The sequence below is a fragment of the Sturnira hondurensis genome, unplaced genomic scaffold (genome assembly GCF_014824575.4).
Source record: "Sturnira hondurensis isolate 20B ecotype Veracruz unplaced genomic scaffold, ASM1482457v3 Scaffold0000880, whole genome shotgun sequence".
NCBI lineage: Eukaryota > Metazoa > Chordata > Mammalia > Chiroptera > Phyllostomidae > Sturnira > Sturnira hondurensis.
In genome coordinates, this window is record NW_028073511.1 from 5,286,394 (window position 1) to 5,313,232 (window position 26,839).

General features: G+C 40.6%; 1 protein-coding gene and 1 non-coding gene across 2 annotated transcripts in view; both read left to right on the plus strand.

Annotated features, from left to right (window-relative positions):
• CDC5L (cell division cycle 5 like) overlaps nucleotides 1-23,348 on the plus strand; it is a 58,745-nt gene extending 35,397 nt beyond the window's left edge. Inside the window, exons 14-16 of the mRNA XM_037054006.1 lie at nucleotides 87-284; nucleotides 19,783-19,995; nucleotides 20,689-23,348. Coding sequence (XP_036909901.1) covers nucleotides 87-284; nucleotides 19,783-19,995; nucleotides 20,689-20,793 — 516 coding nt within the window. The 3' untranslated portion in view covers nucleotides 20,794-23,348. The remainder of the gene's footprint in view (nucleotides 1-86; nucleotides 285-19,782; nucleotides 19,996-20,688) is intronic.
• On the plus strand, nucleotides 12,613-12,719 carry LOC118994439 (U6 spliceosomal RNA). The gene has a single exon (XR_005068047.1). It is a non-coding gene; the product is annotated as a U6 spliceosomal RNA (small nuclear RNA).
• Nucleotides 23,349-26,839: the final 3,491 nt, after the last annotated feature.

Consider the following 26,839-nt stretch of genomic DNA (forward strand, 5'->3'; position numbering starts at 1 on the left):
AGGAGGAAAAACTAGTTTTCTAAAGCTGCCTGTTGATGGCAAGTATTTCTAGTGCTCAAACTGACTGAAATTATTATTTTAAACAGGCCCAGGATGTTCTGGTACAGGAGATGGATGTGGTGAAACAAGGCATGAGCCATGGAGAACTCTCGAGTGAAGCTTATAACCAGGTGTGGGAAGAATGCTACAGTCAAGTTTTGTATCTCCCTGGGCAGAGTCGCTATACACGGGCCAATCTGGCAAGCAAAAAAGACAGAATTGAGTCACTGGAAAAGAGACTTGAGGTTAGTATTCTTTTTTTTTTTTTTAAATCTTCACCCAAGGGCATTTCTTTATTGCTTTTAGAGAGAGAGGAAGGAAAAGAGAGAAACATTGGTAAGACAGAGAAGCACTGGTGGGTTGCCTCTCATATGTGCCCAGACCGGGATTGTAAGCACTGGGACTGTGGGTTGAACCTACAACCTAGGTATGTGCCCTGACCTGGAATCAAACCTGCAGCCTTTCAGAAATGGGACGATGCTCTAACCAACTGAGCCACACTGGCCAGGGCTAGTATCCTTTTAACATTCTAATTTGAATGTACTTTGAAGTAATGAACCACGTAGTACTCTTGGAAACGACTTCAGAAAAATAGACCTGAGGTGATTGACCTTTGCAGTTCTTGAGGGAAAACTACATTGAAGTGTTTGATCCTCCTTGGCCCTCCTTCTTCATTGGATTTTCGGGTGCTGGCCTTCATGATGAAGAGCATACCCCAGGCTGGCCACAGGTCAACCAGAACCTTTTAGATGTGGGAACAAGGAGCCAAGAAGTTAACACTAGTCACCCATAACAGTTTAGATCAGTGATAGAGTAGCTTGTTTTCTTTAAGAAGGGAATTCAGTGGTATTAACGAGCTTTTGTTCTGTGGCCAAAAGAGCACATTTACAAAACTTTGTTGCCTTTTTGTTCACCCTCTGACTCCTATGAGTTTATTACAGAGAGAGCACCAAGTTGGGTTATCTAGACAATGGCTTCCATGATTTTTCATGTCTAGGAAAATGTTGAAAAATGTCGAAGTGTACTAGATGGGGGTTTCATGACATGTGGTTTCTTAATATTGTCTGCATTTTTTGAATTCCAGAATCTGTATAGGCATTTTGCCAGTGGAAAGCAAATTGTGGTTCATGGACCACTAGGCTGTCTTGTGGATTGTTAACGGTGGTCTTCAGGGATGTTTCTGAGGCCGAGTTGGAATGAGAAGAAGAAAGGGGTTCTTCGTGCAATCACGTGCAGAAAATGGCCTCATTTTTCACTTATGTGATTACCAGTTTCTTTTACAGAAAGCCTATTTGAAAATACTTTAAGGGATAAAATGAAAAATGGTAACATTACTGGGGTGGTTGGGGCTGTGAGGCTAGGGAAATGAGTGGGAAAAAGGAAAAAGCGGTGTCTTTTTTTCATTCTGGAATGTAAAGGTCTTTTTAATTAAAGTATAGTTGACATACAATGTTATATTAGTTTCAGGCGTACACCATGGTGGTTTGACATTTACATCCCTTACAAAGTGACCGCCACGAGAAGTCTAGTAAACGTCTTTTACCGCACAAAGTTGTTAAATATTACTGACTACTCCCTGTGATCCCCGTGACTTATTTATGCTCTAAGTTTGTGCCTCTTCACATTTTTGCCTATCCTCCCATCGCCTAGCCCTCTGGCCACTATCTGTTTGTACTCTGTATGAGTCTGTTTTCTTTGTTCATTTGCTTAGTTTTTCAGATTCCACATGTAAGTGAAATGATACAGTGTTTTTGTCTTTCTCTGACTCATTTCACTTAGCATATACCTTCTAGGTCCATCTTTGTTCTTGCAACTGGCAGGACTCCATTCTTTTCTACAGCTAAGTTACATGTATAACTCAGTTATACATATAACTGAGTTATATGTTTGTGTGTATGTATACACACACAATGTAATATATACAGTGATATATATATGTGTATGTATATATGTACACCCCATCATCTTTATCCACCTATCTATGGATGAACACCTAGGTTGCTTTCATATCGTGATTGTAAATAATGCTGCAGGGAATGCAGGGGTGTACACACAGGGGTGTGTACATCTCTTCAAATTAGTGTTTTCATTTTCTTTGGATAAATGCCCCAAACTGAAATTGCTGAAATGTATGGTAGTTTTTCCCTCAATTTTTTGTGGGACCTCCATACTATTTACCATAGTGTTTGCGTCAATTTACAAGCTCACCAACAGTGCACAGGGGTTCCCTTTTTTCCACATCCTCACCGAAACTAGTTTCTTTCTTTTTAAAAAAATTTAATTCTTGTTCAAGTACAGTTCTCTGTCTTATATTCCCAGCCCCGCCCCCCCAGTGCTCCCCACTTCCCTCCCATTTCCGCCCCCCACCTTAGTTATTGTCCATGTGTCCTTTATACTTGTTCATGTGAGTCCTTCCCCTTTTCCCCTGTGATTCTCTCCCCTCTGGTCCCTGTTCCGTATTTTAGTGTCTTTGGTCATATTTTGCTTGCTTGTTTGTTTTGTTGTTTAGATTCCTGTTAACGGTGATATCATATGGTATTTGTCTTTCACCGCCTGGCTTATTTTGCTCAGCATAATGCTTTCCAGTTCCATCCATGTTGTTGCAAAGGGTAGAAGCTCCTTCTTCCTTTCCGCAGCATAGAATTCCATTGTGTAAATGTACCATAGTTTTTTGATCCAGTCATTTACCGATGGGCATCTAGGTTGCTTCCAACTCTTGGCTATTGTAAATTGTGCTGCTTTGAACATCGGGGTGCATAGGTTCTTTTGGGTTGGTGTTTCAGGGTTCTTAGGATATACTCCCAACAGTGGAATTGCTGGGTTAAAAGGCACGTTCATTTTTAGTTTTCTTAGAAAATTCCATGCTGTTTTCCATAATGGTTGTACCAGTCTGCAATCCCACCAACAGTGAACCAGAGTCCCCTTTTCCCCACACCCTCTCCAGCACTTGTTGTTTGTTTCTTTGTTTATGATAGCCATTCTGACTGGTGTAAAGTGGTATCTCATTGTGGTTTTAATTTGCATCTCTCTGATAGCTAGTGATATCGAGCATCTTTTCATGTGTCTCTGGATCCTCTGTATGTCCTCCTTGGAGAAGTGTGTGTTCAAGTCCTTTGCTCATTTTTTAATTGGGTTGCTCATCTTCTTTGAGTGGAGTCCAGTGAGTTCTTTGTATATTCTGGAGATTAAACCTTTGTCTGCGGTATCATTGGCAAATATGTTTTCCCAAACAGTTGTTTCTCTTTTTATCTTGATACTGTTTTCCTTAGCCATGCAGAAGCTTTTAATTTTGATGAGATTCCATTTGTTTATTCTTTCCTTTGTATTTCTTGCTCTAGGGGACGTATCAGTAAAAATACTGCTGCGTGGAATATCTGAGATTTTCCTGCCAATGCTCTCCTCTAGGGCTTTAATGGTTTCATGGCTTATATTTAAGTCTTTTATCCATCCACCTTGAATTAATTTTGGTGTATGGTGTAAGTTGGTGCTCAAGTTTCATTTTTTTGCAGGTAGCTGTCCAGTTCCCCCAACACCATTTGTTGAAGAGGCTATCTTTACTCCATTTTATGATACTGCCCCCTTTGTTGAATATTAATTGAGTGTAGAGAGTTGGGTTTATTTCTTGGCTCTCTGTTCTATTCCATTGGTCTATATGCCTGTTTTTATGAAACTAGTTTCTTTTTGACAACAGCCACTCTGACAGGTGAGATGTGTTTTTACTTGCAGTTCCTTGATGATTAGTGATATTTAGCCTCTTCATATGTCTGCTCTCCATCTGCTTGTGTTTTATGGAGAAGTGCTGATTCAGGTGTCTGCTCATTTTTAAATTTGATTATTTGCTTTTTTGATGCCTAGTTTTATAAGTTATGAATTTTGGAAGTTAGCCCCTTATCAGATACGTTATTTGCAAATGTCCTCTATTCAGTAGGCTGCCTTTTCATTTTTGTTGATGGCTTTCCTTGCTGCACAAAAGCTTTCTGGTTTAATGTAGTCCCATTTGCTTATTTTTTATTATGTTGCCCTTGCCTGAGGAGACACACCCCCAAAAGAAAAAGCAGTATCTTTTTATTTAAAATTACTCTTTTTTTTTTTTTTTTAGGAGAAAGGGGTAGGGAAGGAGGAGGAGAGGGAGAGAAACATTATTAGTTGCCTCTTGTACGCACCCCAGCCCGGGACTGAATCTGCAACCTAGGCGTGTGCCCTGACCAGAAATTGAACTGCAGTTCTTGATTTGTGGGTGATGCCCAGCCAACTCAGCCACACCATTCAGGACAAAATTGCTCTAAGTTTTTATTTTACCCTTAAGATCAGATGTATAGGCACATAATGGCTGACGTCCATGAACAACTTTTATCATTTAGTGGGAAATTAGAATTTATGTTTGAAGTAATTCTCATCTTCGTGGAACTGTTAGCAACCCAGCATCGTTGCCTACTCTCGTTGTATTACTGACTTCCAGCAGGGTGTGCTGTTGCTCTGTTTTAATTCAAAAAGTCGGGGAAAGTAGAACGGCAGTGGTTAATTTTAAGTTATGTTTTCTGTTGCGTAGGCTTCATTTCTTATAAATGGTAGTTTAGAGTGTAATTCTGATCTAAGGTCAGCATCATAGTTGATTGGAAAGCTATTTGGAATGCTTTCTTGTAACATTTATATATAAATACTTAGGTCTCTCCCTTGGTTTGAAAATCTTCTCATTTGAGGTGGGTGTATTCTTTCTGCCTCAAATGGTAAAAGATATTTTGTGCTGTTTAAAATATAAAAATAAGTTTTTCCCTAAATCTCATTTACTGTGTTGCGGTACTAACTTTCATGGCAGCAAATAAATGTGTCACAAAGTGAGTGGTACTGTGAGGGATGGTGATTTTTTTCCTGCATTGAATTGGTCTTGTGAGTTTTGAAGGGAAAAGTACAGAAGGAACCGCTGCTGTTCTTTCGGAGATTTATTTGGGTCATTTATGAGCAACCATCGAAAACATGTGGTTCTCTTTGTTCAGTTCAGTACCAGGAACTGGAATCTTCCGTTGAACTATTTTTGTTGAAGTATTGGTGATTTTGGAAGAATATTCACAATACAGTTTGAAGTAATTTTTATTTTCTTGACTCCTGGATATTGTTTACCCAAGTAGTTACTTTTAAAGACTGTAATCAAATCCTTCAATTTAGCAAACTGGGCTTATTTCAAATGAAAGTTCATTAAATCTTTAAAAAAAAAGAAAAGAGACTCAAAAACCCAAATAAACAAATCCCCCATTTTACTTGTATCCATCCCTAATTCAGAACTAGGTTTGTCTTAGCTTATTTTAGTTTTTGAAGACACAGTTCTACTGGTTTGAAATACATAAATATTTTATTTCAATTGTGGTAATTCTTTCATCATTTCAGTTGATTGCTAAATTATAAACATTATTCAAAGCCTGTTGTGGGAAAGGAACTCCAGTTATATAAACTAAATGCTATACTTAAATTACCCTTTCCACCCTCAGGTTCAGGGCGATACGCCTCTCTGTGTGAGCACAGCACGCCGTGGCTGCCAGTGTGTTTGAGTTTGGCTGCCATGAACTTTTGGAGCAGCGCATTTCAATTACGGCCCTAGCACAGCGTATCAAGCTAGATGAAACCCAGCTTTGTCGTGGTTGGTGTCTCCTAAATGGATTAAAAAAACATACCCTGAGGTTTATATCGGAGCTAGCCTAGTCTTTGAGCCATTACTCATGATTAATATTTGAAACTTAGAACTTAAATGAAAATCCTTAAGATACTCATTTAAAACTTATAGAACCATCTCAGATGTAGAATGTGGTGGGTGGTGTATGGAGTCTGTTAAGTAGAATCAGAATGTAGACACAGGTCAGAAGTTATGGGAAAGGCTTTTGAATTATAACTAAGACCGTGTATTTTATTCTGCTTTGGAGGCAGAGTTAATTTTAAAGATTTTACTTATTTTTAGAGAGAGGGGATGGGAGAGAGAGAAACATCAGTGGGGACCTAACTGGAGACCTGGCCTACAACCTAGGCATGTATGTGCCCTGACTGGGAATTGAACTGGCGTTCAGTTCTCAGGCCCGCGCTCAATCCACTGAGCCACACCAGCCAGGGCCGAATTTACTTTAGCACCTCTCCAGACATTTGTGTGTAAAATGAGGCAGCAACAGCAAATAGAAGTGACAGCTAATACCAAGAAAGGGAAAGTTAGGAAGCATAGCCTGTTGATGCCATTTAAATATGGAGACAGAAAGCCCTGTGAATTTTAATAGCTTCTCTTAGGGCATTATAGGTGTATGGTCGGAGGGTGTAGTAATTTCTGTTTATAGAGATAGCTCAAATAAATAAGAAAAGCTTAATTTCTGTTTAGTGTCATGTTTTGTTTTGTTTTAAAGGAGGTATGGCTGTAATTGGAGAAAAATTTTCACCAAGTGCGTAAAAATAAAAGAGCTTTAGTATGTTATTTATTACATGTTCAGTGAATGTCACGGGGCATCCACTGTGCGCCAGCCCCCGTTCTAGGCCCTGGGGGTGCAGCAGGGACCCGGCCCATGAGCTCTCTGCCCCCGTGGACTTCATTTATCCGGAAAATGCTTACTGTGGAGGACCTCATTTTCTCCCCATGCCAGATAAATGAGTCATGACTGTATTTGGGAAGTGCAAATAGAATTTGAAGTGTTCTAATTTGTTTCCACTTTAAGTGGAAATGGGAAATCGTCTGAAGACATAATTATTTTGAGTGAAATAATTTCCAGTAGGTGCAAAAGTGAAATGAGAAGTCTGAATTTAGGCCTGCTATTAAATTTAATAGTATTTGAAATAGTATCTAAACTGCTGTGTTGAGGAAGTTTGGCTGAAAAGTAGATTTTGTCATGTTAGCTATAAAAATGGAGAGGCTTTACTTGGAGGTGGAAACTAGTCCAGCAGTAATACTTCTCCCCGTGTTTTACTGGCACAGTCAGCTTAGTCGAGAAATATTATGTAACATTGACTTCTTGGAAGTAAAGTAACTTAAAGAACGCAGATAACACATTTAAAGTCCTTCTCGGTTTATTTGTAGAGCTCTGTGAGGACCCTCGCCTTTAGTGAATGGTCATGTTTCAGCAAAATTGGCCACATAATGGATCTCATTTTCTCAGTGACTTTCATTATAAAGTCAGATGTTTTTACACAGGAAAAATATTCCCTTAATACTTTAAAGAGTGAAAATTTAGGGTAAGGATTAAGTTGGTGGGCAGTTGTGTGTGGAGGACTGTTATGTTGTATGTCAGCAGGCTTATGCTTATGTATTTCCGTGTATGTGTGTAGGGGGTGTGTGTGTGGCAGGGGGTGAGGATGCTCTGTGTCTTAAGTTCTGCTCTACCATGTCCCTTAAAGGCATTGGCAGATGTCTTGGTTGTTTGTAGCAAGAACTCGAGCTGGTCCAGGGGTCCTGGGTACAACTATGTTGTTTCTGTTACGCCTCAGCATTCAGTTGAATTTCTTCATGGAGTTTGTTTCATTTCCTAACTCATGCAGATGTGAAGTGCTCTTGGTATCGCTTAGTTGCTACAGTCTTGGAAAGGTGTACCGATTAGTAAGGTTTTGCCTTGCTGCTCAGCGTGCTTTGCAGGGGTGCAGCCTGACAGTTGCCAGCTCTGATGCATGCTGACAATAATTACTTCCTTTGACCTGCATTGTAATGTAGGGAAGGTTTGCTGATAGAAGCTTTTTGTAATCAGTTTTTGCAGTTACATTGGTTAATAAAATTATGTAGGTTTAAAGGGGTACAATTCTATAATATGCTGATAAAACTCAGTGCCAGTGAGCAGGATAGAGCTAAAAGGAGAGTCACTTGTAGACTCTTGTTTGTAAACATTTGGGTGGTTGAACCACATCTTTAGTACTGCAGGGTCATGTTCTGCATGATGGACTTGGAAGGGCAGCTGCCATTAACTCTGTTTAGTTTGGGTATCCTTAAACCTGTTTTCCAGTGGTATAAGGTTCTACACAGGCCCCCAAGCAAGAGTCTCAGTGAGGGATGCTCTTAATGTTTCTGAACCTCACAGTTACAGACTTCAACTGAAGACAGTATTGGAGACCCAAGGATCATGTGTTTATTTTGGAATTACTTAGGCTTAGTAACCTTAACAAACTCAGTGAGTTTGAAAGTAACAATTACACTTTTATAAGTCCCATACAGCCCCCTTTTGTAATGGTCCGAGGAAACACTTACGGTTCCACTGCTTCATCTCCTGGGGACCATCGGTTTTCCATCAGTCTCTGGCTAGTCTTTTTTAGACAGTTTTTTTTCTGTGCATTTAAAAAGTAACATTTATAGAGCATTTTGTAAAAATAATACCAGTACTTTGTAGAAATTTTTTTTTGTAGAAAATTTTAAAAGAGAAGTAGAGAAAAGAGCCTACCATCTATTGTAGACATGATCACTGTAACATTTTGGATGTGTGTGTGTATATGTATATTTACAGATATGTGTGTGAGTATATATATAAGATTAAATATGAAAGAAAAAAGGTTACTACACATAACACATATCTATGTGTGGATGAAAGGAGGAAGGTGTTTAACATTGGGATCATCATATACTACTTTGTTCATTTCATAGTATAATATTATAAATACTATTAAAAAGTAAAAAGAGCCCTGGCTGGTGTAGCTCAGTGGATTGAGCACGGGCCTGCGACCCAGAGGATTGCAGTTCGATTCCCAGTCAGGGTACATGCCTGGGTTGCAGGCCAGTTCCCAGCAGGGGATGCACGAGAAGCAACCAGAGGGAAGGGATATTTCTCTCCCCTCCCCTCCCCTCCCCTCTCCTCCCCCTCCCCTCAAATAAATAAATAAATAAACAAATAAAATCTGAAAAATAAATAAATAAAAAGAAATCTGATCACTTGCTCTCATTTAAAGTCTGTGGCAAAGATTAGCTTTGGTGAAATATCCAAATAACTACACAAGTTATATTTTGCCCAACTTCTTCAAAAGTTGTTAGTAACTTTTTTCCTCCATAAGATCTTTATGAGAGATGTTTGTTTTGCTACAGCTTTACAGTTTATTAAGAATTACATAATTATGAATTTATAAGCGAGGAGAGTAAAAATTTTTTTGAAGTGTCAAAATTCTTGTAAGTGGGTACGTATAGGTTAATATCTAAATCAGAAAAATGGTGGTCAGGTCAGTTAATTAAGATTTTGTTTACATGTGTCTAGAATAATTTGTTTTCAAGGGCACTGTCTGTGGCGTTAAGCTGTTTAGTCCCACAGCTTGAATTTCTTCAGGCATATCTGCAGTGCGGGGGCTGAGGCAGGGAGGACTCTGACTAGCAGTGGAATGGCCTAATGTGTTGGCCTTCGAGGTAGGGCGTAACTGCAGGGCTTCGGCGCTGAGAATCTCCCTCGGTCTCAAATTTCCTTATCGGTAAAATTTGAGTGGGTAATAGTTTTTGTCTCGTGGAAGTGAGAGTTTGAGGTAATGTAAGTTTAAATGAGATACTGTGTGCCTAGCAAGTAGCGAGTTTTAGTAAATGAGAATTTTCTCCCCTTCTCTCAGGTTTGTATCATCCTAAGTGTTATCTCAGAGGGGTGCACTGGATTTGATACTTTGAGGTATCATGAAGTAACTTCACTTTGAACAATAGGGTGGCTAAGTTTTCATTCTATAAATTTTGATGAATGTCTAAAATTTTGAGACATAGTTGATCTTTAGAGAGAGATTAAGACTCAATCTGATTTGGTTAGTATAATGGATTTTAATTTAACATTTCATATATACATGTTGAGGTGTTGAAATCATTGACATACTTGCACGTTCTAATGCCTGCATTATATTTCATTGTATTGAGGTTTCAGAGTTTGTGATGTACAGTCTTGAAATAGCTTTTAGAGTAGATTTTGAATTGTAAAAAACCTTATATTGTGGGAATTTTAAAATATACCCAGAAGTAGACTAGTGTGATGAGTACTCCCATATTATCACCCAGCTGTGACAGTCGTCGGCTCATACAGCCGCTTTGTTTCAGCTCCCCCTCCCCATCATTTTGAAGCAAATTCCAGACATAGTGTAAACCAGAGGGATGGTGCGTGAAATTCGTCAGCTTGGTTTCCTCACACATTTACAAGTAGATATGTTCTCATTCAGAGATCTCTTTTAAATTGAATTTTACTCTTTCATTTTAGATGTAGTCAGCTTTAATTATACCAAGTGTTGTCCTACTTTATTTTTTTAAAATATATTTTATTGATTATGCTATTACAGTTCCATTCCCTCCCCCCTTTTCCCCTCTGGCCTGTACACCTCCTCCCACCCACATTCTTCCCCTTTAATTCATGTCCATGGGTCGTACATATAAGTTCTTTAGCTTCTCCATTTCCCGTACTATTCTTAACCTCCCCCTGTCCATTTTCTACCCACCATTTATGCTACTTAGTTCTTTGTACCTTTCCCCCTCTCTCCCCCTTCCACTCCCCCGTGATAACCCTCCATGTGATCTCCATTTCTGTGATTCTGTTCCTGTTCTAGTTGTTTGCTTAGTTTGTTTTTGTTTTGTTCATTTTTAAGGTTTGGTTGTTAATAGCTCAACAGCTATTAACTGTGAGTTTGTTGTCATTTTATTGTTCATAGTTTTTTATCTTCTTTTTCTTAAATAAGTCCCTTTAACATTTCACTTAATAAGGGCTTGGTGATGATGAACTCCTTTAACTTGACCTTATCTGGGAAGCACTTTATATGCCCTTCCATTCTAAATGATAGCTTTGCTGGATAGAGAAATCTTGGATGTAGGTCCTTGCCTTTCATGACTTTAAATACTTCTTTCTAGCCCCTTCTTGCCTGTCAAGTTTCTTTTGAGAAATCAGCTGATAAACTTATGGGAACTCCTTTGTAGCTCACTGTCTCCTCTTCTCTTGATGCTTTTAAGATTCTCTCATTTTTTTAAAAAAATTTTTAAAGATTTTATTTATTTATTTTTAGAGGGGAAGGGAAACAGAGAGAGAGAAATATCAATGTATGGTTGCCTCTTGTGCATCCCCTGCTGGGAACTGGCCTGCAACCCAGGCATGTGCCCTGACTGTGAATGGAACCGCAATCCTTTGGTTCACAGGCCGGTGCTCAATCCACTGAGCTACACCAGCCAGGGCTCTCTCCTTATTTTTAATCTTGGGTGATGTAGTTACGATGTGCCTTGGTGTGTTCCTCCTTGGGCCCAACTTCTTTGGGACTCTCTGAGCTTCCTGGACTTTCTGGAAGTCTGTTTCCTTTGCCAGATTGGGGAAGTTCTCCTTCATTAGTTTTTCAAATAAGTTTTCAATTTCTTAGTCTTCCTCTTCTGGCACCTCTATGATTTGAATATTGGAACGTTTAAAGATGTCCTGCAGGTTCCTAAGCTTCTCCATGTTTTTTTGAATTCTGTTCTGGCTGAATGTTTCTTCCTTCTGCTCCAAACCATTGATTGGAGTCCTGGTTTCCTTCCCATCACTGTTAGTTCCCTGTAGATTTTTCTTTATTTCACATAATGCAACGTTCATTGCTGCCTGAGGTTTTTTTTACGTCGTTGAAGTACCCAGTGAGTTCCTGGAGCATCCTGATTACCAGTATTCTGAACTGTGCATCTGATAGTTTGGCTATGTCTTCGTTGCTTAGCTGTATTTTTTTTTTTGGAGCTTTGATCTGTTCTTTCATTTGGGCCATTTTTATTGTCTCAGCACACCTGTTATGTAGTGAGGGGCGGAGCCTTAGGTGTTCATCCTGGTGGGGCAACCCAGTCGCTGGGTTGTGACGCTGTATGTGGGGCAGGGGTCCAACAGGGAACAATGACTCCTGCTCCACTCTGCTGGGTTTCAGTCACTTCCCCCACTACCCACAATCAAATTGGGTTCTTCTGGTGCTGATTCTTGTGCGGGTGGATTTGTGTACGTTCTAGGACCCTAAGGGTCTCTCCAATGAACTCTCCTGTGAGTCTGGGAGTTTCTCCCGCTGCTGCCTCCACCCTCACAGTGTTTTCAGTTAGAGGCTTTGTGGCTTTATTTCCTCACTCTGGAGTCCTGGGTTGTGCACTCCGTCTCGCTCCCCAGTTGTTCCTCCCGGTTTATCCGCATGCAAATGTGGGACCACAGAGTCTGCAAGTTGCCACCTTACCACATGTCCTCTCCACCTGACTGCCCATCTCTGCCCCTCCTACTGGTCTGGATGAACATTTCTTCTTTAACTCCTTGGTTGTCAGACTTCCATGCAGTTCGATTTTCTGTCAGGTCTGGTTGGTTTTTGTTTTTAAATTTGTTGTTGTCCTTCTTTTGGTTGTGCAAGGAGGCAAAATATGTCTACCTATGTAGACAAGGTAGAGTGTTGTCCTACTTTAAATGTGTAATGTTATAGTGAACTTTATTTAAGATTATTAGAAATTTAGTGCTTATATTACAGGACCCCCCCACCAGTGGTCTTCTAGACCACTGTGGGGTTTGATTGCCCGCTGCTAGTAAGTGTGGCTCCCAAGGCAAGAGTTTGGTGTAAAAGGAAAGGGATTGTTTATTTGGAGGTTATACAGGTTTAGAATAATGGCAGAAGTCTGGCAGAAATCCTGCTCCCTTCAAAGTACCCCAAGTGCTCGCTTCGGCGGCACATGTACTAAAATTGGAATGGTACAGAGAAGATTAGCATGGCCCCCATGCAAGGATGACAGGCAAGTTCATGAAGCGTTTTATATTTTTGCTTTCATTGTCAGAAGAGGAAATAGAGAGGAAGTGCAGATCTATCATTGATGACTTTCTACACATTAATGATGTTAAGGAAGCCATGCAGTGTGTGGAGGAGCTGAATGCCCAGGGCCCGCTCCATGTGTTTGAGAGAGTGGGAGTTGAGTCCACCCTGGAGAGGAGCCAGATCACCAGGGATCACATGGGCCAACTAATGTATTAGCTGGTGCAGTCAGAAGAGCTCAGGAAACAGGACTTTTTCAGAGGTTTTTCAGAAACATTGGAATTGGCAGATGATATGGCCATTGATATTCTCCATATTTGGTTGTACCTTGCTCACCTGGTGACCCCCATGTTGAAAGAAGGCGGAATCTCCATGAGAGGACTTACCATAGAATCCTGCAAACCTTTACTTCCTGTTGGAAGAGCTGGGGTCTTGCTTTCTGAAATATTGCACCTTCTATGCAAACAAATGAGCCATAAGAAAGCAGGACCTTTATGGAGGGAGGCTGACCTCAGCTGGAAGGGCTTTCTGTCAGAAAGTGAAGATGTACATAATTTTTTCTTGGAGCAGAAGTTGGACTTTATAGAGTCTAACAGTTCCTGTTTCTCTGAAGTCCTTTCAAAGAAAGAACTCTCTGCTAAAGAGCTATATAATCGACTTGAGAAACTCATTATGGAGGACAAAGCAGATGATGAACAGATCTTTGACTGGGTAGAGGCTGATCTCGATGAAGCCCAGATGAGTTCACTTACATCCTTTAGAGCTTTGATGACAGCTGTTTGTAAAGCAGCTATTATAATAGCCGACTCCTCCACCTTCTGAGCGCACACGCTGTGATCAGCAGAGAGTGCTGATCTTACTCAGGTACCTAGACTCGGACACGGAGAAAGAACTGCAAGCACTTCATGCACTATGGGCGTCAATCGTAAAACTTGATCAACCTGCCAATTTGCTACGGATGTTTTTTGACTGTATATGATGAAGAGGTAATATCCGAGGATGCCTCTGCGAATGGGAAAGCAGCAAGGGCCCTGCAGGGCAAAACAGGAAGGGTGTGGCCCTGAAATCTGTCACGGCATTCCTCATGTGGCTTCAGGAAGGGACTAGAAGAGGAATCTGAGGATAACTAAAATTTCAAATACACAAAAAGAAACAATTTAAGTGTAATTTTAATTTTTAATTAAAAATTAAATTTTAATTTTTTAAATTTTTTAAAAAACGTTTCGCGTCTTCACCGATCACAGTGCAGCAAGGCTAATTCTCACAAAAAACCCCACATGTGCATGAGTGGGAGAGGGGGAAGAGAACAAAGGTGAGTATGGAGGAAAGAAGTACTGGAAATAAGTACATGTCACCCTGAGGGTGGGAGCGCTAAAGCCAGAATACATGTATTATTTATAGAAAATATTTTCTGTTATAATCTCTTCTTTTTAAACAAGGACTCATACTTTAAAAAAACACATCTGTTTAGCAAAAAAGTTGAGAACTTTTACAAGGACTGCAAATGCTAGTGTAAAAGTGTAATTTTTTAAATTTGCAGTTTTTGTAAACAATTTGTATAATAGAAAAGCAGAGAAATAAATTTCCCTCTTCAGATGCACCTCAAGTTTGTTTTAAAGCATAGTAGTTAGTCCACATTTAAGAAGGTTTGGGTGAAAAAGGTAAGAAAGATTTTGGGAGGGGGGGCATCAAATCTTTCTGCCTCCCTCTCAGCTTGCTTCAGAAAATTTAAAAAAATCTCAGTAGTAATCAAAACATACATAACCATGGAATAGAAGGAAATGCTGTGGAACAGAGAACTCCAAGAACTGTTTTTTTAAAAAAGTGCTACCCTTGGAAAAGTACTCAATACTTTTGAAATCTTTAGAGCAACTATAAGGCTTATAAATACATAGATCAAATATTTAAAAAATAAAAAGAAATTGACTCAATACTATTTCTTTTCACTTTCAAAATATAAAGAACAAAATAAAGGACAAACATTGCAAGTTAAAAAATAAATAAAAGTACCCCAAAACAAATAGTCCTGCCTCCCTCTGCCAAAATGTAACAGGGTGCAGCCAAGAGGGAGGCCCCCAAAAGGGATTTGGAATGGGGTCCAGAACTCAAGGTGTCCAGGAAATATTAAAAATATATATATAGGATGGCCTCACTTTTCCCCCTCCCACCACAGGTTTGAGCTCGGGGGAAGGGACACATGGAGCAGGAACGGTGCAGGGCTGTTTTGTACAGCAGTAGCTTTGCACCTAACCTCTGGCATGGTCATTTAACATATGTACAACCTGTAACTGGTTGCATAGATAGGTTAAATAGTTGTGGCCATGCCTTGAGCCAGGGGGATGGAAGTGACTTCCACCCATGACATAACTGGGAGGCAACGCCCCCTGGTTACAGCACCTGTGTGAGAGCTTGGAGATGATTGGCTCCAGGCTAAGGGGTCACGCCTGCTCAGACCCACTATGGCAGCCCAGTAAAGCTGGGAGGATACGGCAGTGCTGGCAAGTGTAGCCCATTGTGGGAGGAGTGGGAAATGGGGCTGTAGAGGAGGGTTGGCTCAGGGATTTAAACGGAGACACAGTGACCATTAAGGGGAGAACCACGTCGTTTTGGCAGAGGGCAAACCCCCACAGCTTTGCAGAGGAGAACCACCTGGCTTGATCCTGGCTGATGACACAGCTGATGGTGTTGGAAGCCTGAATCTACTTCTTTTCCTGAGACACGGTACCCCAATTTAGGGCAGAGGGAGCAGGAGGGACTGTGTGTGGCTGTGGGTATCCGAAAGGACTTTAATATTTTAATGAAGACATTAAGTTACTGCTTCAAGTCTGTGTAGCTTTAAATAAACATTTCCTTTCCTTTTCACAAATCTCTGGCATTGAGAGACATCTTTCCTTGGTGTGGACAATGTGAACCTAATGGGGCATCCTTTTGGTAATAGTATAATGTACCCCGCCTTCCCCCTGTTCTGTAACAAAACCAGGCCAGTTTCAGAAAACACCACCCAGAGGTGTACCACCTTTCAGAAAAGCAGAAGTCTGCAGCTCAGCAGTCCCGGTCACAGTTCAGCTCCAAGCATCTCCTAAAGTGCTGAGCAGTCATAGGTTGAGCATTTTACAAAGTATACAGTTACCTTCCTTCACGTTAAACGTTTTTTTCAGTACAGTTTACATTCAGTATTATTTTGTATTAGGTATACAGCATAGTGGTTAGACAGTCATATATTTTACATCACCTTCTCCTACCCCCACCCTGATATTTCCAGTTCCCGCCGGACACCAAACATAGCTACTCCATTATACTGACTGTACCCCCCACACAGGGTTCACACCCCTGCGACTGCTCTGTACCCGCCAGTTTGTGCCCTGGTTCCTGCACATGGTGATGATTGGGGGCAGATGCGAGACAGCTAAGCTCAGGTTGAATAGTAAAAGCTGCATTCCATTTCTTTATACTTTTAGTGTCTAACTTTATATAGTTGACTAAGTTTTTTCTTATGCTTAAAATCTTTTAGTGTAATTTATTTCCATATTTGCTTGGAATCCTAGCACAGTATTTGAGCCAGAAGGTTTTATGTAAAGCTTGAGCTAAATTAAATATAATCATTGGCATTAAATGGAAGCTAGCAACCTAGCAGTTTTAAAATCTTTGGTAGTTTGGGAATAATAAATGACTCAACTGTGTTGGAGGTGGTAATTCCCTGATACAAGTTACCAGTCATACCGAATATGCCTTGATGACTAAACACCTTCTGAGAGTATTACGTTTTTATGCCATATTAGAAGTCGAATATCCATGGAGCTAATTGAATTATCTTACTAATGAAAATGATAATTTGTGTAACTAATTTTAAAAAAACAAAAAAAACTGTATTAAATTGAAATTCTATGCTGTTAAGGTTTTTGGAATGTGTATTTGAACCCACATGTAATTAGAGTATTAGATGTTAGTATTAGAACTTGATGAATTATAGCATAAGAACGTGATGCAGGCCATTGGTTTCGTTTTTTACTTATTGGCAGTGAGGACTTTTTGGTGGGTCTGGTTGAGAGAGACCGCTATCTAGCCTCTTTTTTTTTTTAATTTTAATTTTTATTTAATTCTTGTTCAAGTACAGTTTTCTGTCTTACATTCCTAGCCCTGCGCTATCTAGCTTCTGTAACGACAAGGGCTGAAACAGGATTCTCCATCCTGATTTCCTGTTAGAATCATTGCGGGGCTTTAAAAACCCGGAGGTCTGAGGCCATTCAAGTAGGGTCTGTGGATTTAGGACACTGGCTTTAGGACACTGGCTTTAGGACACTGGCTTTTAATTTAAAAGCTCTTCAGGCAGTTCTAGAGTTCGTCGGGGCTGGAAAGGCCGCTCCTGCCAGGTGCTTGGCCTGGTGGTCCTCAGGGTGCTGCCAGGATCCCTCAGGTGCTCCTTTAAAGTAAGGAACAGCTCTTTTCCTATTTTTTAAAAATTAAAGCTGGAATTTTAAAGAAGGTTTTAAAGCCTCATTTTAAACCCCTGGTCTATTTGAGCGGAGAGCCAAGATGTTCCAGCTCTTGGTGCCTATAAAATAATTGTAATCGGAGCCAACATTTGTTGACTGCTTACTCTGTGCTAGTCACTGGGTGGCTAAGGGTTTTCATGTACATTATCTTACTACTGCTACTTATTACTCCTATTAGTATTAGTATTTTTAATCCTCACCCAAGGATATGTTTATTGATTTGGGGGTGGGGTGGGAAGAGAGAAACGTTGATCAGTTGCCTCCTGTACGCTCCCTGACTGGGAGTTGAATCTGCAACCTTTGGTGTACAAGGACGACGCTCCAACCAGTAGAGCTACCTTATTTAAATTATCTTTAAATAAGATAATTTAAATAATTACCTTATTTAAATTGCATAATAACCTTTAGCAGTGGCTGCCATTTTACAGGTAGAGAAATGGAGACATAGAAGTTAAGTAATTTGCATCAGCTCAGAACATCTGGGTGTCCATGCTGGGTGGGTAGAGAGTGACTTACCCTTACCTTCTGTGCTGTGCTGCCTGACTTCATCCTAAGTGTTTCCTTAGAAGATACATTGTTGCTGTGGAACTTTGATTTATTATCTGTTAGAGGAAAATGGCTCCTTTGTAGAGGATATTACTTAGTCTTGGATTTATTCAAGTGAATTACAGAGAAATGAAAGCTTATTAACTTATAAAATGCTGAAGATATGGCTGGTTTTTAAAGAGCTTAACTTACATTTATTTAATTTTATTTTTAAAAAAGATTTTATTTATCCTTAGAGGGAAGGGAAGGAGAAAGAGAGGGAGAGAAACATCAGTGTGTGGTTGCCTCTTGCGTACCTCCAAGCAGGGACCTGATCCTTAGCCCAGGCCTGTGTCCTGACTGGGGTTGAACCGGCGACCCTTTGGTTCGCAGGCCAGCACTGGAGCCACTGAACCACACCAGCCAGGGCTATATAAATTAATTTCAGATTAATCTCACTTCCTAAGGTGCACACATGTAACATGTCCTTCTTCCCCCTTTCCAAAGCTTATTTGACTTTTAATGAACTTAGTTGGAGATGGAAAGGTATGAAGTAATACTTTTCCAGTAGAAGTATTACTTTATATTACTTTATATTTTGAGGAACACTTTATTTTTGATGTTATATATTTTAACTTCACATAAAATGTTGAGGTTGACATACTTGTTTTTAAATCAGATATTATGCATTGAAGTGGATATTTCAAAGTTATCATGGAAACTTGTATATTGGTTTTGTTAATTATATTACTTCTAAATATTTAAAAACATCTGGTGTACAGTGTTCATATCATCCTTTTGCATTTGACGTTTTCTCTTGGTACCTTTTCCACTTACTTACTGCCACACCCCTCATTTACTATTTCAGAGAAAAAAGGTATTTACCTTGTCGTCTGTCTCTCTTGTTATAGGGTGCTGTCACCCTCTTTATTATGAATTACAGAGTATCGTTTGGGGATCCATTAGCTTGAAGCTACTTAATTTTGATTGCTTATGGATACCACTCGTCGGAATCATCCGTTTGAGAGGGAATGAGGTGGGAAGGAGGGCAAAGAAAGGAAGTAAGCTGGGGGGGAAGAAGGAACAGGTACACACAGAGCAATCAGCACAGATTTAATAATTACTCCTAAGGCTCTGACCTCACAAGTGTAAGTGTTGTATGCTGAAAGCAGGCACTTGCAGATCACTCTAAACCGTGGCGTGCTTCTGTCGTGGGTTACAGGGTATACACCCAGGGACGGGGTGACGCCAGTGGGACTCTGCATTGCACACCTGTCCCCGTCTCTTCCCCTCTCCTCGGACCTTCTAAGCTGGGACTTTCTCCTTCCTATGCTTTAGAATTTTGTTCAAGTCTTTCTTTTATTAATTATCCCTCTCCTGTTCTTTTGTGAAGAAGAAAGGATATGTTTTAACTCCCCCCCCCCCCAATTTTAGAATGATCTGAGGAGGCAGCTCACCTGTGCTCAATATATTTAATAGAAAACTGTCATTTTTCTTAATTTTATATTGTCTTTTCACTCCTCGGGAAAAAACTTTCTGTTGACTAATGCGATACTCTCTCTCTTTAATGTGTCATGTGCCAAATTTAGGGGTTTTATGTTATAAAAATAATCCAGTAATTTTATCGTTTGAGGGATTATGCCTTGATCAAGGCTGTGGTACATTAATTGGATGTTCAGTTACCAAAAATGTGCATGTGTATTGGAGAAACACACTTGAGGTACAGGTGGTGGAGGCGAGTCGCTGCCTGTTCTGAGGTTGGTGCAGGTTAATGTTGCAGCAGGAGCAGTTTTCTGGGTGCAGATGAGCTTTCTCTATCCTGTGAGATGCAGGCCTGCTTTGAGGTCGAATCGTGGGGAAAGTTGTCAATAGTTTGTTTAGGACTGACCTGGGAAACCCTCAAGGTGCAGGATGGGTTCTTCTTAAGCCTAATTTTGTGCTTCAGCAGCTGAAGAAGGAGTAGCTCTAACACAGTCTTGCTTTGAACCAGTACTGTCCCTTGTGTCCAGTTATTTAGCTGCTGTGCTCACATGTGCTGGTGTGGTCTCCCCCCTAGATAAACAGAGGTCACATGACAACAGAAGCCAAGAGAGCTGCAAAGATGGAAAAGAAGATGAAAATTTTGCTTGGGGGTTACCAGTCTCGTGCTATGGGGCTCATGAAACAGTTGAATGACTTATGGGACCAAATTGAGCAGGCTTACCTAGAGTTGCGCACTTTTGAAGAACTGAAGAAACATGAAGATTCCGCCATTCCCCGGAGGCTAGAGGTAACGTTACTGCCTTGCAGCATCGCTGAGAGAGCTGCAAAGAATTACCCAGGGCTTTCCTTTTCTAATTTCTTTCCTGTTCGGGCTATCTTCTGAAGCTGATGCTGTCTGGCTTTTTTCAGTGAGAGCCTAAACTTTTCTGATCTAGAGCTGCCTGGGTGTAGATGGACAGACCGGGTCAGTGGTAGATATACAGGCTTTTCCTTTACTAATTCTCTGTTTTGTGTAAATATAACCTGATGAAATAAGTAACCCTTGTGATTTTTTACCCCTGAAACTAACCTAATTGTATTCCATTAATATAGCTCTCCTGGGTACATTAGACCATTGCATCAAATTCCTTTAGTCACATTGAGCTGTGTTTCCCAAGTGTGCATGGTAGCCCCATCCCAGATTGAGTGCAGGCAGGGCTTAAGTGCATTTGTGGGTATTGATAGGACAGTAAGGGCTTGTTTACTTGAGATAGAAGCAGAGATTTTACAAAAAGGTGGTAGTCCTGTGACCAAAGAATGGGTGTGGTAGTATTTGTTTTATAGCACAAGTAGCCACTATTCTGGTTTTTCTTTGGGCTGTACTGGTCTCTGAGAGTCATGACTGAACTCGGCTGTACGGCGGTGAAGTACCATAAGATCTTTTTAATTTTCAGTGTGCTTACATAGGAAATAATTATTTTAATATTTTTGTCTTTTTAAGTGTCTAAAAGAAGATGTTCAGCGACAACAGGAGAGAGAAAAGGAACTTCAGCAAAGATTTGCTGACTTGCTGCTGGAGAAGGAAACTCTGAAGTCCAAAATGTGAAGCGCAGTTCGCGTTCTGTCCCGGGATGAATTAAGTGCTGGTTTTCGTGCTCCCGAAGGCTGAACCTGGTGTTTATCTTCATTGACAAATTCCCCCATGATCTGTGGGGTTTTGGTTGTTTATTTTAAATGGTATCGATCTTACACAATCTATGTATAAAGACTTCAACTCCACAGGACATTTTAGGGCTTAAATTATTACGACAATCATTCGTTAAACAGTGTCATATTGGCAATTTTTTTGGTTGGCCTTTATTTTAAAAGCGTGATTTTCAAGTGTTGCCTGTGAGGATACTCTTGAATAAAAACAAAGGATAAAATTGAGAATGCAGCCTTTTGTTGGAAGTAATTGGATACTTAAGAGTGCCCACAAACCAGCGAGTGTGTGCTGTATGTCATAGTTAACGCTAGCTCTTCGGTAATCAGAATGGTGATCCAGTATCTTAAATTAAACCCTTCAGAGGCAATCCTTTTGTGGCTGTGTTAGTTTTTACTGTTTTAGCGTAGAATGGTCATTTGTCTGTACACTGACAAGATAGATTAACTTTTTAATACCTCTTTGTTTTTTCAGTGTAATTTTACGGAAGGTCTTTCCTCTGCCCTGCTATTTACATATGTAGTTAATTGACTAGTACTCAAAAGATTTAGTTTTTCTTGACCTGTTATTTTCTTGTAAATAGTTATTGACAAAGGTATTTTAAAGATTAATTTCAGCAAGGCTATCAAACTTTATTAAAGCTCTGTGTTTATCTTAACAAGTCAATTACAAATGTAGAATTTGGGGATGGATGGGTAGGGGTGAGAAGCTCTAACTAACAGTCCACGGGAAGTCATTTAGGACAGTGTTGGTTGGCTACAAGATCAGTATAGGCCAACCATGTGTTGGACTCACTGAAAAAATTTGCCCAATCTTAGAATATTAGGGGGGGATTCATTCCTCCTTAATGAAATGAAATTCCTCCCTAATGAATGAATCCCCCTCATTAAAAGGCAGGGATTCATTTATTCATTCATCAGGTATTTGTTAACTCTACACCTGGTGTCAGTCCTGGCGATAGAGCAGTGAGCAGAGTGGGTGGGTGGCCAGAGGTCCTGTTTTGTAGAGCTTACTGTTTATTGAGAATGACAGACACTGAAACCCAAGTGTTTATTGAGTGACTCTTAAAACGTGCCAGGCATTTGTGAGGGTTGGAGTCGGACGGCTATTAAGACACAGTCCTTGCTCTCGTGGAGGTGACCTGTGTGGGAGGAGATAACAAACATAGAGGGAGAAGGATCAGGTCATGAACTTCCTGTGGAGGGAACTAAAATGGGGTGATGGGAAATAGTGGCTACTTGAGGTTGGGTGATCAAAGAGCTCTCTGGGGAGGTAACATTTAAAACAGGATGTGACTGACAGAAGGAGCCATCCATGTGAGATTCAAAGGACACGCAATGCCAGCAAAGTGAAGAACCAGCACAAGGGTGTGTTTGAGTGACAGAGTTTCTGTGGCCAGAGTGTCGAGACCGGCGTTTGTGTAAGGCTGGGTTGTGTGGAGCCGCATTTGTAAGGCTGGAGTAAGGAATTTGGATCTTCTGTGATGGAAAGCTTTCCTTCTGCGCAAAGCAACGACATGGCTAGATGCATTTCAGCAACGTCTTGTCACCGTGTCCTCAGACCAGGGTGGAAACGGTCTTGGTGGAAGACGTGGAAAGAGTTGAGCAGCAGTCATTCTGGTCAGACGATTAGTTTACCTTTTCCTGGTAGCTACTTAGTTCTAGTTCTTTTTTCCAGTAATTTTGCATAGGCTTAGGAAAATACTTTGATCTCTATGAATAATGATGTTATCTGATAACTTTATTTAATTTTTATTGCATGCTTTATTGGCTGAAATGTTTAGAACGATAGTAACAATTATAATACTAGTCATCCTTGTTTTGTGTCTGACTTGAACGGGAACATCCATAGTTCCTATTAAACATCCATAGTGTTTTACCTTTAAACACAGGCTGGCTGTTGAGTCAGATAGTTGTCATTTAGAAAGGAAATTTCCCTCTGTCTTTAGTTTTTAAAGAATTTGAATTGGGTATGGCCCTGGAATTTTGTCAGATAGCTTTTTGGGTATCTGTTAAGGTGATTATGTAGTTTTTGTTTTTGTTTTTATTTGATTTGTGATTACATACACATACACACACATGCACGTTTTTGATTTTGAGAGTACATTTATTAAAGTGGGGACGGTGAACAAGGAAGCGCTCGGCACAGAAGAAGCCCCAGGAGAGCCCGGGAGGAGCTGCTTTGGCTCCCTGGGGAGTCGGGGAAAGGGGCCTTGGAGACAGGCTCAGGGGGTCAGCCCGGGGTGAGCTGCTGCTGCCCACTGCTCCCCACTGCAGCTAAGGGTTGCAAGCCTCATGGCAACCCTTAGACACGAGGAGAGAACAGTAAAGATGCGTGCCCGTGGGGCTAGAAGGGCGTGGGCCTGCTCCCCAGAGAGAGTGCTGTTGATGACATAATAGATTTTCCAGCAATAGATCATCTTTGAACACCTGGAATCAGGTAGATTAATTAATTTAAGGGGAAAAAAAGATTTATATCCCTGGCTGGTGTGGCTCAGTGGCTTGAGTGCTGGCTGGCCAGCCAAGGTGGGTCACTGGTTCAATTTCTAGTCAGGGCACACACCTGGATTGTGGGCCAGGTGCCCAAGAGGGGGGCGCGTGAGAGGCAACCACACACTGGTGTTTCTCTTCCTCCCTCCCTTCCCCTCTCTCTAAGAAAATGAATAAATAAAATGTTTAAAAAAACATTTACAGTTTACTTGTATCTTATGTAGTCTTGAGTTACACAGATTTAAAATTGTTGATCTAACAGTAGTCAAAACTTGCTTCCATTTCAAAATTTGAAGTAATGCATATACTTACATCCTAAAAAATGAACAAGAATCATGTAATTTCTAATCTGCTAGGCTCTGTGCGTTTGTATTCATGCTTTTGCCACATGCTTTGGCTGGTAAGCAAATGTGCCGCCAGCCTTTGTTAGCGTCCTGCGCAGCACCGCTCTGAAAGTGGTTTTGGTGACGAGTTTCCTGCTCACAAGTATCACGTTCTCTTACAAGGCATTCATTAAATGATAGTGTTAAAACTAGTGTTGAAAAGCACGTTCAAGTCTCAGACACTTTGGGACAGAAACGAAGTGGGATAAAGATCCAAAGGAAACTACCACTACGAGCAAGGGTCCTTTTTGAAAGAGTAGAAATAATGGTGAGGTAAGAAAAAGCAGTCTCAGAGAAAAACACTGGCGATTGTGGGCCTCCTCAGTTCAGTCACGCATCCCCTACTGTGATATTATTTTGGGGGGGGGGAGATTAGTTTCAAAATATGTGGTGTCCTCTGGAACACATTTTTCCTAAAATGTGACTGCCTTATTGGTACTAGAAATTTGATTTGCTAATATTTTACTAAGGAAAATTGCATTTACATGAGTGAGTTTGGTCTTCTGGCTATGGTCCAGGTTTGGACTGGGATTTGCTAACTTTGAAGCGGATAGCATAACTGGGTGTGTTTTTCTGTGCATCAAGCAGTTACATTATAACCCAGGGGTGGTTTGTTCCAGGAGAGATTGAAGGACGGTGCTTATAAAACACGAGTTCAGAGCCCTTTCTGGAAGGAATTTCTTGATAACTCAGTTTCTTTTGTGATTAATATGTCATCTATTTTTAAATTTAAGTAACTGTAAAATACTGTTTTCAAATGTCTCTTTCCAGTCGTGTTTATTATTTACTAAATATAGGTAACATACATTTCTAGCAAACTTTTACTTTTTTGAGATTTAGTGTGTTTATTAGAGAATTTTATTAAAAATATATTTCTATTAAGTTCCTTCTAAGAATTTACTTTTTTTTCTATTTATTTTTCCTGGACTGGGCTTGCTAAACGTTATCTTTTTTCACTTCAAAACAACCAATTTGGGTTTGTTTATCAACTGTGATGTTGTATTAGTTTCTCATCATATGTTTATCATTTTTGTTTTTTCTAGATTTTTTCCCCTGTAACTTTGAGTTGTGCTCATATTTTTGTTTTTGTCTGTATACAAATGAATATGTTGAAGGCTTTTGTTTATCTCTCATTTCAAATATATTTACATTCCAGCTATGCTGATGTGTTTTTTCTGGGTAGTTTATTATTGTGTTTTAAATTTTTGGTTTATTAAGAATATTAAAACATTTCTTTGTGGTTGGCTGCCCCCCCCCCCATTTTTACTACTTCTAGGACTTTTCACCTTGTAGAAAGAAAACACGGCTTACTGCTTTGTAGACTTCATTGAGGTTTGGGGGCCTAGCATTTTAAAAAGTGTTCTGTAAATGTGTGTGTGAGACAGGTGAACACATGTTTGTTCAAGCCACTTTAATTACACTATTCCTGTTTTGTTTTCTTGTTTTTGGTTATAAACTACCATAGACTAGTTGTGTTGTCTTAAAGTCTCTAATGCAGTTATTTCTCTCAATTTTATGTTTGCCTAGCACTTCAGCTCCGTGGATTTCGATGCTGTTATGTAGCGCGCACACTTGTGTCTGTTAGGTACAGGGAAGCCTTCCTAGTCCAGAAAGTTACTCTTTGTCCGGTTTATGTTTTTGCCTTGAATTTTACTTCTTGGGTATTAGAATATTTTTCTTTTTTGTTTGTTTGCTTGATAAGTTGGCTTTCATCCTTTTATTTTTAACTTTTATATAATTTTTAGTTGTTTCTTCAACAGCATGTCTTTTTATACTTCACCTTGTTCTGAAAGTCTGTGTGTTTTGTCAGGGGAGTCCAGGTCATTTGCTTTGTGTTAATTACTGACTTGGGTCTTCTGTGATCATGTTTCATGCTTTCTCACTGGTTCCACTCATTTCCTGAGTGGACTTTAATTTTCTTAATGATTTAGAAAATACACATCCTCTTTTAAACTTTACAAATGATTATGGTATCATTTAGGGTTCAGCATCCATTCAGGAGAAAGCAACCCCACCAGAGTTTGAACAGGGAGAATGCAATATGAAGGATTATAACTAGTAACAGGGAGTTGACTAGCCACCAAGAGAGGCCAGGACATCTCTAAAGAACACAGGACTAGCAGCAGTGGGGAGCCGCCACTGCCTGTAGACAGAGAGACCCGAGGGAGGGGTGGACTGGGAAGAGCCCCCCCCCCGAAAGGCTGAGGCAGATCTCATTGAAGGGGGTTTGGCCCGCTGGGTGCTGAAGTTTGCTAAGGGGCCTCGGTTCGAAGTGGCGGGCGGGGCCTCGGGAACTCCCTAGGAGGTCACTTGCTGGGGTGTCAGTGACACTCGGAGGAGAGCTGCCTTTGGGCTGCCGCGGAACTCGGGAGAGTGTGCACTGCTGGCTCTCACCCATCGTTGGCCAAAGTCACAGCTGACAGTGACTTAGTAGGAGCCACAGGGTCAGCTCTGGAGCTAGGAGACTGGAGGCCCCTTCCCCTCGCAGTATCCTTCCAATGCCACCGAGCCACGGTGCCTAGAATTGTGTCCACTGGCAGATGAGGAATGTCTGTAAGTTACAACGCCAGGGCCACAGAGCAGGGCGAGAGGGTGGATCTGTAGCTGGCCCTGTGACCATTGTTTTCCAGAGTCACCTGAAGCCTATGTTTTTCTTAGCGGCTAAGTAAGGAATGAAGCTGGTGTCTGAACCACTTTTAATGCCATTAACAGCTCCTTTTCACTGTGGTGAGGGAACTCTTTCTGCTTTTAGTTTCAGAGGAATCTTCTGGGCACGTGTGCCCTTTCGCTGTCAGAGCTGTTTCATCTGGCGGTTGTCCCTGGTGGCCAGTGTTGGGGTGTGCGTCCAGCTCTTGGTGTCTCTGCCCTGGCCTCTTGTGTTCTAGCCATTCCTTGGAAGTGTTTCCTGTTCCTTACCCTTCCCGCAGTCCTACGTTATTTCTTTGGGTCCCCTTTATTCCACATTTTCAGCCAAAGATAAAGGAGGGAAGTTCAACAATATTATCTCTTAAAAAACATAGAATCAGCAATGCATGCATATATTACAAAATTAGGTTCTAGGGTGGTGGTGATTGCTGG